This window comes from Lathamus discolor, chromosome 13 (genome assembly GCF_037157495.1).
Source record: "Lathamus discolor isolate bLatDis1 chromosome 13, bLatDis1.hap1, whole genome shotgun sequence".
In the NCBI taxonomy this organism is placed as follows: Eukaryota; Metazoa; Chordata; class Aves; order Psittaciformes; family Psittacidae; genus Lathamus; species Lathamus discolor.
The window spans coordinates 9,957,981-9,976,376 of record NC_088896.1 but is presented as its reverse complement, the minus strand read 5'-3'; the positions used below and the strand labels follow the sequence as shown (position 1 = coordinate 9,976,376).

Sequence of the window (18,396 nt, the reverse complement as noted above, 5' to 3'; positions counted from 1 at the left end):
TGGAGAACTGAGTATATGGTCTGGAAGAATTACAAGGTTGAGTTATGCACTGAGATTTTGACCATCTGAATGAGTTCAGGGAATAGTCCCTTCTCTTTGCTTCTGTTTGATCACCTGTTGCTTTTTCTTTATTTCACTCATTGCGCTGCACTTGTAATAGCCCAGGAACAATGGTTTAACTATTATTTATTCCATAAGGAACTTAAAACACTAAAATCTTTATATAGAAATACCTGCTACTAATTTTCAGGACTAGAAAATGGGATTTTTGTGCCCTGTGCACAGGACTGCCAGCAGCCACAATGGCTCTGCCCCTGTTTAGGCTCAAACTGATTACAAGACCTCATTAACGGAAGACAGAGTCCTCCCAAAAAGAGTAGGAAGAGACATGCATTTAAGTGGAAAATGACAACCGTTGTTCCGTAGGGGTGTATAAACTAACACTTTATACTCTCACTCCTGAAAAATCCCTAATCAGTATCATAACCGCAGCTATCTTTATAACAATGACAATTCTGGCTTTGTTAGAAAGATGAAACATCCGCTAACATCCTTTTCTGACTTGCTAGCAAAGACACTACATTGTGAAAGATTTTGATGTCGCACTCTCAAGTGAAGCATGTTTCTGGCATTATAAGATCAGAATATGCTATCCTACTGAGACAGAGTTTCAGAAAGGCTGGCATTGTGACCTCCTCACCTGCTGTTTCATTTCAGCATAGACTTTTTCTGACTTCAGCTCCACCTGCCGCTTAAACTCCTCCAGGGCAGCATCTGCCTGCTGGGCCTGCAGCCTCTGTACCTCTGTCACCCGAGTCAGCTGCTCCTCCTTCTCCCTAGAAAGTCACAGAAAATTTTCAGAGTTCAAGTATCAAATAAAAGAACAAGTGTGCGAGTGTAAAAGAGAGGCCTTTAACCCGATCAGTTTAAAATAGTATTCAGATTTCAATTTCCTGTCCCAGCTTCTGCCAAACTTCCCTTCGCAAGACTTTGAAGAAGGGAATAGAAGGCTGGAGTTATTTTCGCTTTCTCTGATTGAATTTCGCACGCCTAAACACAGCGTTCGGGGCTTATGACAATACCTCCAGCTTCAAAGTCTGCGTTGACTTGAATGGTTCAGTGCCCGGTGGATAACCCCCTTTTTTACGCTCACCTTTAAAAGTGCATTGCCCCCGCCTATTTAAAGTCATTCCTTTTAGCATTATCATCGTCTCCCATTAAAAACAAACACAAAATTATCCCAGTGCCATCTTTGCTCACACAAGATGCGGGATTATTCACTGCTTGACGTATATCAAAATGCAAAGCAGGGTAACGTGTGACATATGGTACCTTCTTAATCTATTAGAAACGCATAATGCCGTAATGCCTATTCAGCCTTTAAAGTAATGACAGATGTTAAATCTTTATGCAATGATATTTCATATTAACAGCCTATACTATCCGACATATTAGATTTGAGACATCAGTTTGGGTTTCTTAAGACATCCAGTTTACCAACAGTGATGCATGTATAACCTTTTATGTACATGCACATATATATCTATGACACATATAGAGATGCATATATACACACATCTGAAAAATGGACACAATCACCACATTGGCACATCACAGACAAAAATCCTGATAGCCTGCAAATACTTGAGGAATCCCATTGCGATTCCTCACATAGAAAACAATCAGGCAGCAATATTAACTTTCTACTACACGTTTCTATTACCGCAGGTCAGTGGAGTTGCCTGACTTTGAGTCAAAACACAGGGGGAACCAATGGTGGTATCAAAGGACAATGCTGGTTTGGTACAGAAGACACTCAAGCAGACCTGTGGTTGCCATTTCCATTTTACAGGCAGAGGAAGTACCTCATGCTGAATTTCCCATTTTGACAGAAATTATTTCCATATAAAACAAAGAACCTGACACACACGAGATGGAAAAGACCTGTTAATTCATCTAGTCTGTCACCTTGCCAGCACTGAACCAGCTATTACAGCACTGAGCAAGCCTTTTATAAAGGTCAGGAAGCTGCCAAGCCCAAAGTTACAGCATTCACATCCTCTTCTGTGGTTTTCATACTAGACTTGGACAATGGGACAAAGAACATAATCCTCCATCTTCACAAGGCAGTGTAGGAAAGCGGGGCAATTCTGTTAGCAAAGAGATCAAAGAGATGCCACAAGCCCTGAGTAAGGATATTACTGTTTACTTTTAGAGCTTTTTCATCATGTGTACTTGAAAAAAATACTTGATTTTGGTACCTTACTCACAGCTGACGGAATAACCGAGACAGGAGGAGACTGCTGTTTTCCTTGTAGAAAAAGGGAAATACCTTTCTTGCTCAGCAGAAACTGGGGCAACAGAACGAAATCTTGCACCACATTTTTGGTGATAATTGTTCAGGGGTTTGGGGTTTGCATTCATAGAACACCATGAACAAATTTTCTTCAAATACGGCATCCATCACTCCTATACAGACATACTTTATTTCTACTGCCTCAGCAATGCTATTTTCTAAACTCCTTTGAGGGGGAAGCATATCTGCATATTAATTTACCATATTCTCCACTCATTTACGAGACAGTAAAAATTACACAGCAAAAATTGACATTTTTTTCTCCCCGTCTAAATTCAACTGGAAGAATGACCATTTAGGGTTGAAATTACTATTTTATAGGCCCCGAAAGATCAAAATTGCAAGTATAAAAATCCTCAGACATTTCTCAGCATAGGCACACCAACAGTGCCTCCAGAGCTAAAAATGAGATGAACTATTTGGTGAGTTAGTTATGCAGCAGCTCCAGCTGCAAAGGCGTCTGGCACAATTATCCCCCTGAAACCCATGTACCAGTGAGCTGCTGAACACAGACATGTTTAGGTTTGATACTGAATTACACCAAGCTCATCGTTCCCATCTCCAACAAAATCTACCACAGGAAAGAATATAGAAGCTGGTTCAGCTTCTTATAAGACCTATGTACAGCTCAACATCCTGAAAAGAGAAGATGGGATCAGGTTCACCTACGGACCACTGTCCGCATGTGTTACCTTGGAGGGAACACAGAGAGCCTCTCCTCCCCAACATCCTCAATTCAGTTATGAGCATCAGGCAACAAACCTCCCTCCCCACAAACTACAGCTAATACTTCCAACTCCACACTGGAAACAAAACCTAAAACCTGAGGCTTGTTCAAACATATCCACACTGGTGTCAAGAGACCTTGGAACATGTTTGGTTGAGTCAGATGGAAATGCAACAAATCTAAATGCAAAAGGACAACATGTCAGTCCTCATGCTGTCAGTGGGCCTCCGAATTTATGCATCTTCTTCCTTAGGAATACATTTTTATTTGGAAATATTATGATGCAAACCTTTAGGTATCTGGTTTTATGCACCTTCCTTTAAGGACTTAATCCCATGAATAAATGCAACATCTCATTATAACCAGGAATAAAACTTCACTTTTTAAGGATGTGGGAGCGCTACTTTCTGTGCAGTCAAGATTTGTACAGAAGCTTAGAAACCACGTACAACAATGGACCCCAGCTCACAAATGTAAGAAAAGCTTTACTTTTTTTCCCCAAGACACTCAGCAATGTGCCTTGCATGAAGCACTAAAATATTCACTTTGAAGATTATTTTTTTTCAGTTGGACCAGTTGTGGGGCTGAATACAATACAATTACATCACTCAAATCCCCTCAAGCTGAGCCGGCTTGAATATAAAAATAGGGTGAATTTACTCTTTGGCCCCAATTTAAAAAGCAGCAAATTCCCTTTGTTTCAGTGTATAAAGGATACGGCAACAGAATGGGCAATCTTACACAGCACAAACCATCGCAGTGGAAGTTGACTGTGAAGTCCAGAATTGCAATTTCAGAGAGCAGCACTCTGAAGTGCACTGATAAATGGAAAATATAAACATCTTACATACTTCCTCTTCATGCTTAATCATAAATATTTTCCTTGCTTCATAAAATGCCTTCCAAGAGATAACAACTAAACACAGTAAGACATTACGGCACTGCGAGTCAAGTTAATGAAACGCAGGGCAGCGCAGTGATTTACAGGAGAGGCTAAATAAACTCAAGATGTCCCAGCAAACATAGTATGAACCAGCACTGCTACTCACAAGGTCCTCACTGCTCCCACTATGAAAACAAGGGTTCACCAACAGCCCACAAGAGCAGGGGATGCACCTGCCTTGGTCTCAGCCTCTTTCGACAAGTTTAGGTTGCATGTAAGCACACACATGCACAAAACGTGTACCTCCGCGAGCTACATGTGGACAACTTCTGCGGACAGAGCTCCACATCCCATAGCAAATGCATATCCAGGCTCTCTGTGTGTAGTTTAAAGAGCTTTTGAATGATATTAAAAACAACTAACCGTGAAACTCCCGAGGTTTCCTTGTAAAAATTATACCAGGCTTTAACTCATGAATATGCAAATTCTTTGCCAGGTTTTCCTGTGCTGCTGCCAACAGTGAAAGCCTGCTCATGTCCAAGCAGACTTTTGTTGTTCATATTGAAGCACAAAAGCAAAGCTTTTCTGGTGAGGATAAGGATAATTTCTAAGGTAAGGATACGTTTTGCCACTGAAGAAGCTTCTGGAACTTGTGTTCTGATGGACTCTATGTGAGCAAGAGGATTCAGCTCTTGCATATCACAGGTTAGGATGACTCTGGGTTTATCCCGGTAGATAACAATCTTGCTCTATAAGGTTGAAGTATAAGCAAAGAAATGGCTGAGCCTTCAGCTGCACTGATGGAGATCTTCATACAGTGATCTGCTTCGAAAGGCCAGGCTCTCCTGCAGAGTACCCCGATGATCCCGCATTACTATATGCACTGATCCTATGCATTTAGATTTGCTGCAGTAACATACGTCTTTGCCCATTCCCTCCTCTCCTTCCCACATATTAATACTCCCGAGGGAAAATTGCTCACTACCCACCAAACTGCAAACTATTCACTTGCTGGGAGGCAGCTGAAGGGAGAATCTTGCTGGGTTTGTTTCTAAACAGCTTTCTGCTTCATTTGTTGACACGAGAAATGAAAAATTGGCTTTTTTACTAGTCTGTGTTGAAACAAAATCAGATATCACCATTTATGTAGCCCACTTAGATTTAAAAGAACACAAAACTATATAGACATGTGTTCCCAAGGGAGAATACAACTTGATATACATCATATGCAGCAATTCGAGTGGCTAAAAACACAACCTTCATCCAAACACGCACACTCTTCCGATGCAAAAGCAAAATGGTGACAGTTAAGTAACAGCTTCACGTGTAAATTACATATTGTGCCTAAATGTACGCATCTTAGCTGTGGTTAGAGTATCTTACTACAGAGGCAGCTATTACCAGCAAGCAATGAGGAACAAGGGCTCTCCTACAACGTGAGCACCCAAACATATGGAATATGTGCAGAACACTTCTTTTTGGTGTGGAGAGGAAGAAAGACAGTGTGAAGTCATTCAAGCGGAATGATAACTAAACCAAAGCCAGATCAAAGGAACGAAGAAGAAAGACTGAAATGTGAAGCTGAAATATTTATTGCCTTCAAAACATCATCCCTATCCTGTTTGGGCCTTTAATATTTCGAAGTTGTTAGAAAGCATTCTAACTTGTTTCATCATTTCAAAGAAATAAAGGCAAATACATGAAGTAGAGAACAATTTTATCTTTCATACCGTGATTTTAAGTATAAGATGAGCTCGTCTTTATGGGAAAAAGCACAAATCCACAGTTTACACTTTGCATAACTTAACATCAAAGAGCTGGTCTACATTCTTTCCAGTAAGCTATAATGATATTTACAATGCACTTACTAAACTATATGCTTATGTTTGAAATAAATCATGAGATAACATTAATGAAACCACTACTTAAAGCCGTTAATGAATATAGAGTAAATAATATTCCACGTGTGTAGTTTCACACTGCTGTGAAGTAAGAAGAATAATGCACTACCTTCAGAATTAATGGGTCGCAAATTAACTAGACATTGGTTAAACACGCTAATAATTATTATAACTATTTCTCATTATAATAATGACAGGGTACTGTTGTGCTAGGTGCTATGCAAACAGAATAAAACCAGCAACTGCAGAATGATGAATGAGATGTGGGTTAAAAGGCTGGGTGAGTGATGTAAATGTGGCTGGAAAGGAAAACGTTATGATTTCGCTCAGCGCTGCAGAAACTGTCTCCAAGATTTAGATATACCACATATATGAAAGGCCACAGAGGCTCAGTTATCAAGAGAGGAGGATTAGAACAGAGATTAATAGTCATGGCTTTCACATGATGAGATGAGCTAAATCGCAACAAGGAGAACATGGGGGGAGAGAGACAGGTATAGATGATGGCTCAGAATGGAGGAGACAAGATGGTAATTAAAAGGGGGATCAGAAAGTCAGCAGCACATTTACTGAAATAGATTCATGAGATACCCAGAGAAGAGGTGCAAAGAAAGAAAAGAGAAGGATCAGAGAGCACTGCCCTGGCACAGAAAGCTGGAGGGCGACTAAAATAAACCACGTGAAGGGCAAACTATGGGAGAGATCACGAGGCAGAAGAGAGCCAGGCAAGAAGAATCAGTTCACACTAACAAAAACCAGCCCAAGATGAGTGACAGAGCCAACAGCAGCTGCAAATCAAAGACAAAGAGGTTGAAATATAACCAGTGAGATTGTTAAGGAGGTACAAGGCTACAGTCTTCATTCTATCATTCTATATATTTAAGATAACTATTTTTATGGCTAAAATAATTGTACTGTTATAGTTTAGGATTCAGAATAATAATATCCAAGCTGTAATGGACAATATAGTAACTCAGTGCTGAGGAATGATGGGTTACTACTGAGCTTATCACCGCTTTCTAGGAGGTTGGCATGGCCTTGAAATATACTGCACTGAAGCTAAAAGATACTCTAATGTGAAAGGGCAGCCTTTTGGAGCAATGAGGGAACAATTCCGATTAACTGAAGCCCCTGACTACATTAATTATTAGGATAGAAATTTACAGCAGCTAACTTAAATTTTCCAGCATGATACACTGCTGCCGTCCAACTCACGAGGCAATGCTTTTCATTTCATGCAGCTATATGTTCCGTCGAACCATTTTCCTAGTTGATACAATTAAGAAGATGTCAAATGACATCTCTATAACCATCTTGAGGGACTTAACGATCCCATAGACATGGATTAAAAATCAACTGTTACTTTTCTTTGTACCGCTGGGGCTTTCCTTTGAATACATATTTCATTATTGCCAGGAGGTCTCCAGAGAAACTGGTGAAAGAAAATGAAAGGCTGTAAATAGTTAATAGAACACTTTATTTGTTCTTTTAAGTGAGACTATTAAATAAAGCTACCGCATTTTTTGGTCCTCTGTTCATGCTTTACGTCGTGCCCCCCGGAGCGAGGGTTATGTCAGCATGGTCACCACTGCTCAAGGAATGTTTACAACATGCTGGAAACTTTGACTGGTTTTGCCCTAAAAGGTTTCAGATGCTGGAGCCGAGCACCAAGTGGAGAACAGCTGGGTGTTTTTCCACTGATTCTTACAGGAGGGGGAAAGAAAACCCAACCAAAACCACACAACCCTGCTTTAAAGAGTAAAACTACATCCACATTCCTCAGCCACTTAACGCTACCCCGGGTTTCAAATCACAAAGTTTGCTTTCTTCATCATGCTGCAACTGTTCCAACGAGACAACACTGAGCGTTTTACTGAAAGAGAAGGATGAACACAACGAACATGAGCATAAGCTCTTAACAGTGTTCTTTACTGCAACATTTGGAATTAAAGACAATGCCTTCTCATATTTCTGTAAGTATTTCCGGCTTTAAATAGTAATAGCTTTTCCATTCCTACACGAATTCCTCCACACACAAATACTTCATTTTCAAGGAAAAATGGAATTAACTACAGGAAAAAACAGCTCCGCTTGGGCAATTATCCTAAAAATATTAACAACAGCAATTCTTCAGAATCTGGATGCAGCTTCGAGGAACAAGGAAGGAAAAAAGACATTAATGAATTACCTTGTGGTTCAAGCTATGACTCCATTTAGTTATTTATTGTATTGATGATTGTCATGCAGTTGTATTTTTCACTGTGCACGGCCTTGGTGACATACATCACTACAAGAAGTCCATACAAGACACTCCATGCAATAGGATTCTGAAGAAGCAGCTGTTTAAAAATAAAGCTCTCAAAGGGTTTGGTACAATCAAATTCCCCAGGTCCACCGTAAATCTCAGGGTTTCAAAAATACAATTCCCGTATATTCTGAAAAATCCAAATTTAAACTTTGTTGAAAATGTTGGGATTCAACAATTATGCAGCTCTAAACTGCAAAACAAAATGAAGTTTTATTCACTTCTACTTATTCTATCTCCTTCTGCCATCTATCTTCACACTTTATCCTTGCCTTCATCTGCTTCCGTCTTTATTAGCTCAGAAGCATCATATGCACCATTTATTTCTCTCAAATTCACATACCCTTACTTCTTCTAAATTGCCCCTTTTATGATCTAAACCTCCCATGGTGCAACTTGAGACCGCTTCCTATTGTCCTGTCACTTGTTAGTTGGGAGAAGATACAGATCCCCACCTTGCTCCATCCTCCTGTCAGGCACTTGCAGGGAGCAATAAGGTCCCCCCTGAGCCTTCTCTTCACCAGACTGAACCCCCCAGGTCCCCCAGCCGTTCCCCATCACACTTGGGCTCCAGGCCCTGCACCAGCTCCATTGCCCTTCTCTGGCCCCGCTCCAGCACCTCAATGTCACGCTTGTAGTGAGGGCCCCAGAGCTGAACACAGGATTCGAGGTGCGGCCTCACCAGTGCTGTGAAAGCTGTATTTTTAGGAACTGCTGTAACAATACAGATCTGGTAATAGACAGGAGCAGCTTTGCTGGTTTCTGGGAAGTTTCGCCCCTCTTTCTTCCCCAGAAGAGTCTGAAACAAGTTCAGACGAGCAGCAATGGGGAAAAGGAGGGGTGCTGCCGGTTTCTTATGGAAACAAACAATTTTATGAAGTGACTTTCGATAAAGCAGCTGCTAAACATTTGCTCTGTCTCATCACCACTTGCAAAGGGCTCAGAGTTGGCTCCATGGGCAGGTTTAAAAGGCAAAGATTGAGAGGAAGAAGGTTGTGAAGTATTTAACTGCAGATAGTGTGCACGCACCCCTCGATGCTTCAGTGTTCCACAACATCTGCACCTGCAGATGGAGCATTTCATTTCTCCTAACATGGCTTGTTGAAAAGGTGTTTCCTTCAACCACAGTACAGAACAGAGGAGTAAGAACTCAGGAAAGCTGTATTTCAGTAGCATACATGAATGAATACTCCATTACAACACATGCAAACCAAAAAGCGTTAAATCAGATCCCATCATTATTCCCAGCATGTTAGAACCATCACAACCATTATCCTGAGCAACCAGCAGCAGCAAGGTCTGCACTTCCCTGCAGGTGACAGATAAGAGCCTCAACTCTTACACATGTTTATAATTTAGCCCAAAATCTCCATCTCAAGATGGACAAACTTTATACTTCTAGGCAGTCATAAAGGTATTATGGACTCCAGAATGGAAGTGGCAAAACTAAACCACATTACAACTGAGGTGGTCTAAATATATGCTGTATTAACACTTCAAAAGCTATTTATTTCTACAATCAAATCCTCTCTCCTTTACTGTTTCATCTCTAGTTTTTTATATATTATTACTAATAACATATAAAAGGACTTCAAACTACCTGCTGTAAACCAAATGTTTCCTCCTGTACACCCGCTATCCTCCCTGCTGTAGGTCAGGCTGGCAGCTATACCACAAACACTGATGGTGTATATAAATGCTAATAATGTACATGGCCATTCTGCTCCTTCTTGGGACCGTAAAAGAGATTCTTCCCTCTGATCTTAAGCAACAATATTGTAAGTCTCTCTGTTATTCAGCAAATAAAGGAGGCCAGCCTTAAAGTACACACACTTCTGCTGTCTGCAAATAATGCCACAGAACTGTGATACTTCCATAGGAAGCTTTGGGATCATTGCTGTGAACACCATCCCAACATCAATTTCTGAATGTTTAAATTGTGAACGCAATAGAGGCTTATCTCCAGGATATTTACTGAACGTGTACTGTCATTGGTGTTTCACAAAACTACTGCTATGTTTTCACAATGACAAGGAAGACTGCTCTCTGTGCCTTACAATGCTATTTTGGAACCCAAAGAAACAGTAAAAAAGGAAAGGTGTTATTCTCATGAAAACAGAACCTTCAATACACCTTCAAGCCGTTCTAAAGTCCAAGGGCTGGAGTTCATCTTCTATATTTTGAAGGCTAATAGCAACAAAGGTCAGTTTTTAACGCAACATCTGTTGAAGACAGATATTTAATATTGTGATCAACATCAAACTGAATAAGGCATTAGCAGCTCAGAACGTTTGCATCTTTTTATGACAAGGTTTAATGCCACTTTTGCTTAGTAATCAAGACAGATATTTACTAAAACCTGCTACTTATAGACACAGCAGTTATCTTGATAGCCAGAGAATGGGCAAAGCCGGTCTAAACTGAAGGGAGCTTACCCACTGAGACATTTTAAGCTTGATAGAATTATTGCTAAGTGATAAACACGACAGTCTAACTTGATCTTTATTCTTAACACAACTCTTTATTGTCAAAAGCAGCCATTTGTTAGGCCTTTAGGAAAACTGCATAAATCTTCTGCCTGCAATACAACTATTGGGAACAATACTTGAGCTCGGATCAGGTAAGTAAAGTTGTTGCAAAGATGATCACTGAAATGGAGACAAGAGTAAAAATGATTAAAGAGCCTTTAACATACATGTCCTTGCCTTACTTTTAAACCACATCAAGACCATACCTATTTCCAGTGCCTTAAATATAGCCACAAGTCTCTTAAGCGTCTACACTTCAATTCTTCCATAAAATGGGAAATATTTCGCTACAGCCCAGTAAATAAAGTTATGAAAAATGAGATACTAAAAATATGAGCAACATAAACATATTTAATAAAGAGGTGTCCAAATTTCGCAGAGCAAGACACAACAGATCACACTGAGAGCTACTCCGGGTAACAGTTGTATAACGTCAACTACGGCTTTTCTTCCTCTTCCATGTAATTTCTTCAGCAACAAACGGGTACAGGGTTTCTTTTTCTTATTGTCTTCTCCTGTTGTATTCAACCCACTCTGCACAATTACAATGAATCGCACACATTGTAATGTAACTACACCTCTCCATTTCCTACACCCCTTACTTAAAGTAGAAGAGAGAAGAGCCACAAAGATGTAGCCGGTTTGTAACCCACATTAAAACTCTCATTGCACATTTTATGCAACCAAATTAGAGGGATCAGAGAAACAACTTCCACCCCCCCAACCGCCCCCCAATGATTACACAGAAACTTTTCAGGAACGCTTGGTTAGCACATAAATGCAGTTTAAATGACATTCTAGAAAAATCCTTGCAGCATTTCTTCCAGTAACTTGTGTTATTAGGCACTGCCTATGACATGCATTGCTCAACTAAACAGGAAATTTATACCTACAAGTCACCCCCAACAGTCATGAGGATTAGAGCAATTCTTTCACAAAAGATGTGTTTTTGACAGCTATTTCTACCATAGACTTCAGAAGAAGAAAAAAAACCCTTCCATAAACTATGGAAACCACTATTCTGTATTAAAACTCTGGCAACACTGGGGGTTTTCTGAAGTGAAAGATGCTTTCAGAAATAGGGATTTTACTATTCCACACGATGTCTCAAATCACTTTCATTATGCATCCGTGTGGAGATGTTTGAAACTGCAGCAGCACTGTTTGCTGTCACACCACTGGAAAATAATGATAATAACAAAAAAAAACCCCACTAAAATAGCTGCCACTTCCCTTTCTATGTGCTTGCAGCTGACTAGCTGCTCCAGATAGAATCCTGTGGCCATTTCAGAATCAAAGTGCATTCAGATCAAAGTGGTTTATGAGAAATCACTGATGCACCTACTGGGTTCTGAGCTGCAATTCCACAAGGCATCGTTTCTATTGAAGATGGTGAACCATATTTTCACCCACGTCAAGGAAGATAAGGTTGTTTTATTTTCACCCATGTCAAGGAAGAGAAGCTTGTTTTCTAAAGGTTTACTGTGTCTGCCTCAGCTTGTAATTACTTAGTTCCATTCCACAAATAGGGAAAGAAATACAACAAAGCATTTTTACATAAAACATTAGATCTTATGAATTCATATCCATAGCAAGAGACTGTTAAAAGGACTAATTTTGTAGCAGTGGGAAAAAAGAAGTCGTAAGGAAGTCATCCATTTCTGACACAAAAATATTACACTTGTTATCTATTACATATATCCTATATAAGCCTATATAAAATCTTAATATTGTCCAGAACTCCTGGTACTAAATTAATGACTTGGTTTCCAGAAAGTCTGCCTTGCAGGATTAGCAGTTCCCCTGTACTGGGCACATGAGTCTCTTCTTAAGTCCTGTGCACTGACAGATCAGAACTGTACAGGTGCAAGACCCCAGGGGTTCTGCACCAGAGTTGAAATGTGAAAGAACCAGCCAATTGAATATACGCTGGGCTTAGACTAGGGCACTACAGCTCTACAAATACAGTATTTCTCACTTTCAGGAACACAAATCCACCCTGATGATTCTGCCACCTTCTGTCTCCATTCAGACAAAAACACACAAAGCTATTTTTCATCTAGTCAATTACAAAATAATTACTTGTTAGCATTACTAATTCCATTACTAATCTTAAAACTAATCCCCAATCACTGCTAGAAGAACAACCAAAAGAACAGGAGTATAGATTCACTATTAACAAGAATCTCCAAAATGAAAACATTTTCCATTTTAAATTAGGAGAGTGATATATCATTTAATATCAGAAATCACTACAATATTTCCAACACCTTGAATCAGTAAAATAAAGTAAGCATAAGAGTGCCATAGGACATGGAAGCAGAGATGGGAAAGTACTCTACAATATGAGTGGAAGTAGCTCATATTAGAAGACACTTTGAAAACTGGGAATACAAATTAATCACTCGCTGCAGGAACCATTCTAGACACAGCTTTAACCTGTCACGAAGTCTCCAGGGCTGACCCATCCCCAGTTTTGGCCAAAGGACCCACTCACACCAAGCACAAGGGCTGGCCTCTGCCAACATCATCTTCATTTGTGGGGCCTGAAGCATCCACCAGGAAACTGGCCTCTTGAAACTCGAGTCTTTGAAATCTTTACTCTAACCCATGTATTAAACCTAAGCTTGGTTACATGTTGGGAGTATCTGAAACGCATGTGGACCTCCTCAGCTGTCTACAACAGCTTCTCAGTGCAGTGCTGTGAATTAAAAGTAAGTTCAAATCCACAGCGCACTAACCGGCTTCACAACTACTTGACTGATGAGGAGTACAACCATGTTCACTCTGCACTGAGAGCACCCACATGAGGAATAAATTCTGAGCAGCCAATGGACTGTAAAGTCAGACTTATTGTATTAAGTTAAGTGCAAACTGACTGACATGTTATTTGAAAGATGTGGAAGGTAATTTATGTGACTATTATCAATGAATCAGACATTAAAACACTAAAAGATTAAGTTCAGCTGATAATGATTCAATTTCCCTAAAATTATAAATAATTGTCAGTGTAAAGAATTTACAGAATAAAAGCTAGAGATTTTATTAATGTCTGCAGTGATTTAAGATAGTCTCTATTTATGCCAAATACCTCAGAGATTATAGAAATAAAGGAATACAGACTTCAGCCCTGTGACTTTTATTGAATAAAAGTATCTTCACAGTGCCTCTATCAGCCTAGATAAGATACAGCCTAATACTCAACTGAATAGTTCTAGCAAATCACTTCTGGTTCCTTTCAGAATAATCTGTTTTCCCTAAAAATTATTCCTGTAACTTTGAATTTAAACTGGCTGAACATATGGAAATAATATTTTACACAATCGAGAATGGAAGCAGCATAACAAGAGTGGATCTTGTTGTAAGTGCATCTGCTGTATGTAAACCACTCCTCCACTCAGAAAACATCAGGCTTGTTGTGTCCTGATTAGATTGTTAATGTACAAGGTCAGCAAAAGAGCTGTTCCAAGTTACTTAATGGAAAGTGTCTTCGCTTTGCTGCAGAACGTTTTTGAGCCTGAGCCACATTTGAAACACAAGTTTTCACACACAAAGTGGGATATTGAAGAGGAAAAATCTACATTAAAGGTCTAATTTATATATATATATATAAAATATATATTGATATAAAAACAAAAAAATCAACACCCCCCCAACATAATACTAAACCGAATTAAAATATAACTGAAATAAATACATCTTTAAAATTTCCCTTCCTCTAAAATCATCCAAAGCACTAAGTCTTTAGTTTGGATTCTTTGCCTACTCTGTATCTACTCTCAATTGAAGCTGGCTTCATTCATCTGACAAGGTAAGACCCACTGACACCACCGACTTCCATTCTGTTTTACTCCTACCACTTGGAAGTCCATAAATCTGGGTGCCTCGGTTCTTGCTTTACTCTGTTAATTTTTATGGCTGACTAGAACCCTGAAGATGCAGCTTTACGATGGGACGATAACCCAGACAAATCACAGGCAGGCAGTTAGATGAGACAGAGCACAAGTTTAGTTAATAAATCTGATTAAAAAGTTGGGGATGGTTCAACAGTTATTCCATATTCACTTACTTCAAAGTTTCTTCCAGTTTGCGAATCTTCCTCTGAGCATCCCCTCTTTCTTTTTCAAGATCATTCCGGATGCCATGAATCTACCATTGAAAGGAAAAAAACGTATTTTAGCTAAAACACAGTCAGATCTGAAAACAAAGTTATTTTAAATGATAAAAACCTATTTATTTTCGGTATTTCTTTTGCATGGATGCAGACAACCACGCATATATTCTTAACATAAAATGCAAGAATAAGGATTAACAGAGATGAAGTATGAAAATACAGCAAATACAATTGTTTGCCTTGTCAAAGTGAGTATTATTCTCTAGAATAAAGAAATATCAGTAATGACATAAAATAGGTAAATACAGGAAAGCACATAGAAAAATGCCTAAAAAAATGACACATATTCCTTACAGTGCAGAGTTCCTACCTACCAATTTGGGAATACCCAAGCAAAGTACTTTTTATCCATTGTTTCCACAATAAGAGCACCAAACACAATGACATTAACTTTACAGTAATACATATTCAAGCATTAACTATCTGAGGGTAGATACTCTAAGAAAAATAACACTTTGAGGAAAAGTGATTTACTACTAATGAACTCCTGTCCCACTGAGATCAAACCAGAGTGCTGGAATCATTATATAAAGCTTTTAATTCTGTGCAGTCGGAAGTGTAAGAGTGCAGTCATCCAATGTAAAACCAAATGTAGAGACTCTGCTGTGAGCAGCTCCCTGTAGGTGTTTACTACACAGAAGTCGGAATACTCAGTTGGTTTGAAAGAGCTTTCAGACCAATGGGCTGTCTATCAGAGCAAAGAAGGTACCGCCAAACCTGGTATAATCCTATATGTTCAACAGCTGGCTCGAGAAGGGCTCTCAGGAATAACGTGCCCCTGTTCTTATCCTTAGCTCCGTGTTTGGAAAACAAGTGGTAGATTATTTATAAAAAGCAGGTGTTTCCTTGGCTTGTAAAACCATTTAGTTTAACTGGTTCCTGATCCAGCAGATAAGGACATTGAATCAAACAGTGACATTTAGGGTTACTACCTAGTTTTTGTTTGATGTTTAAATATCCTAGCAGGCAATAGCCACTGTAGACTAATAAAGATTATTAGATAATGGGTAGGTTCTTAAGCAAACAGATTGCACCAGAGACTTCACTACTCCTTTACTTGAGGGCAAGCTTGTTTTAGTATTTTATGGGGCAATCCATGTTATTTTATGGATTTATATCCCTAGATTCTTCCCATGTATTTTTTTTCTCCTCCTTTCTCAAAGATTTGCTTTAGAAAACACAGTTACATCACAGTTACAACCCAGTACCTGTCCTTACTGGTGCAGAAGGATCCCTGACATGCTCTTAGCCCATGCTATGCACCATCCTCCCAAATGATCCTCAAACCTCATTCAAGATTCACACAGGACAGGCAGCACTGCAGCAGGTACCATCGATGCTTCCACCTCACTGCCCAGAATTGGGAAGTTTAATTATCTAGATGTGAGCAATTTGATAGCATTTGGACTTGGTGTCTGCAAATCTTACCAGTCACTTTTATTCTGTACTCACCTGCAGTGGAAGCGATGTATCGCAATAAACCAATGTCTACTAAACCACAACAGCTAGAAGATATCAAAATTATACTACTATATATTTTGACCTGCAATATTATTCCAATCCTAGGCTTTTAGTGAGCCAACACTCATAAAAAAACATGACTTGTCTAAAAAGACAAATGAAGGCTAAGAGCAGACCAAAACATATCCTGGAAAGAAAAAGTATTTGAATTCAAGTAAGAAGAAGGCACTAACTCAAACCAAAATCTCACAATTCATGCTGCAAATGCTATTACCAAATGATGAGTAACGATCACAATTTGATATTTGGTGCTATAAAATTACATTTGGAAATGATATGTTTGCATAACATCTTGAAAGTTACGTTAAACAGGCATCCAACGCACCCTCTTATTCACCAGTTCAATGTCACTAAAATGGAAGTTTAATTTGAAACCTATTGATGCCTAAAGTCTAAAAGAGTACACAGTATTTGCAAAGTGCATTAAGATGAAGTGGGTTTGATGGAAATTACATTTCTTAGTTTCAGCTTCCGATGTTAAAACAATGCATGTTGACAATACTTAGAGAACACATTCAAATCATAGAGAAATATGGAATAAAGATATATTGTGGAAAAAGAAGTATGGAAGAACATAGGAACACCCACAACAGGTCAGGCTAAGTTCAATGTAGTTCATTATCTTTCCTCTAGCAGCAGTTACCATCAGCTGCCAACAGAAGTGTGTACAAACGGACCAGGCTCACAGTGGCCACCTTCGGTAAGGTTCTCCCAGCCTCCAGTGTTTGACAGCAGACTCCCAGCCTCAAAGGCGATATCTCTGTACTTAAAATCCTCCTTGAATTTCTCCAATTATTTTTCCAACCCATGTAAAAAGTTTAGATTCCAAACTTTACTTCTCGAGGCATTTCAGAATTTCAACCTTTAGCTTCTATATACAAAAAATAAATTGGAAATATGGCTAAGATGCTGTATTTTCCTGATAACATTACCTGTTTTTCATACACACGCTCCAAGTGAAGTTTCTCCTGTTGAAGCTTGTACTCTTGATCCTGCAAGGGAAGAGATATGATTTGTCTATTTAGAATACGCATTTTCCTTTCATTTCAAAGCAGTCATTAAACACACACATATTTGCTATTGTATAGTACAGTCTGTACAAATTCAAAAGCACTTTATATCATTAAAGACTTTTGACATACAAATTAAAACAACAGCAAAAATATCCACATGTAACAAAACTATCTTGAAAGTCATGATTCATGTTTTCTAAAGCGAAACAGCAACTTGCTCTACTGAACTATAAAAATGCCATTCTGCACTATATCAACTGTGAAATGAAAGGCACAGGAGGAAAAGTAGATGCCAAACTCAAACAGGATGGATACATGATATGGATGTGGAACTCATTATCCTGAGATAGAAGGATTCATTTAAAAGCCTATAGGAAGAAGTAATATTGAAGTGAACTGTTAAATAGCAACAAAAATGTAAACTATTTTGAGACTTACTTTAAAAATGTTTAAAGTTTAGGTAAAAAAAAGACGTATGCAATTCTTTGATATGCTTCTCTGTAAAAATCTATATACCTTTATAGTGATTTAATATGTGTGTGGAAACCTCATAGCAGTCTTCTAGTATCTGAAGGGGGTCTACAAGGATGCTGGAGCAGGACTCTTCACTAGGGACTGTAGTGGTAGGACAAAGGGTAACAGATTCAGACTTAAACAGGGCAAGTTCAGATTGGATATAAGGAGGAAGTTCTTTACTGTAAGGGTGGTGAGGCACTAGAATGGGTTGCCCAAGGAAGTTGTGAATGCTCCATCCCTGGCAGTGTTCAAGGCCAGGTTGGACAGAGCCTTGGGTGGGATGGTTTAGTGTGAGGTGTCCCTGGCCACGGCAGGGAAGTCGGAACTGGATGATCTTAACGTCCTTTCCAACCCTAACTATTCTATGATTCTATTCTGTGAATTACAACAAGTAGTTAAAAAGTTCTCTGCTTTTACCCATAGAGTGATCTCTTAGTCTTACCTTTTATATCAACTTTTAAGCATGAGGTGG

At 39.1% G+C, this 18,396-nt stretch overlaps 1 protein-coding gene across 4 annotated transcripts in view; it reads right to left on the bottom strand.

Moving 5' to 3' along the window:
* Positions 1-18,396, bottom strand: part of CEP112 (centrosomal protein 112) — a 158,731-nt gene that overhangs the window by 99,798 nt on the left and 40,537 nt on the right. For all 4 annotated transcript variants that reach the window (XM_065693275.1, XM_065693274.1, XM_065693276.1 and 1 more), the window contains exons 16-18: positions 17,328-17,387; positions 14,770-14,849; positions 701-836 (exon numbers count right to left, since the gene is read on the bottom strand). In XM_065693275.1, coding sequence (XP_065549347.1) covers positions 701-836; positions 14,770-14,849; positions 17,328-17,387 — 276 coding nt within the window. The remainder of the gene's footprint in view (positions 1-700; positions 837-14,769; positions 14,850-17,327; positions 17,388-18,396) is intronic.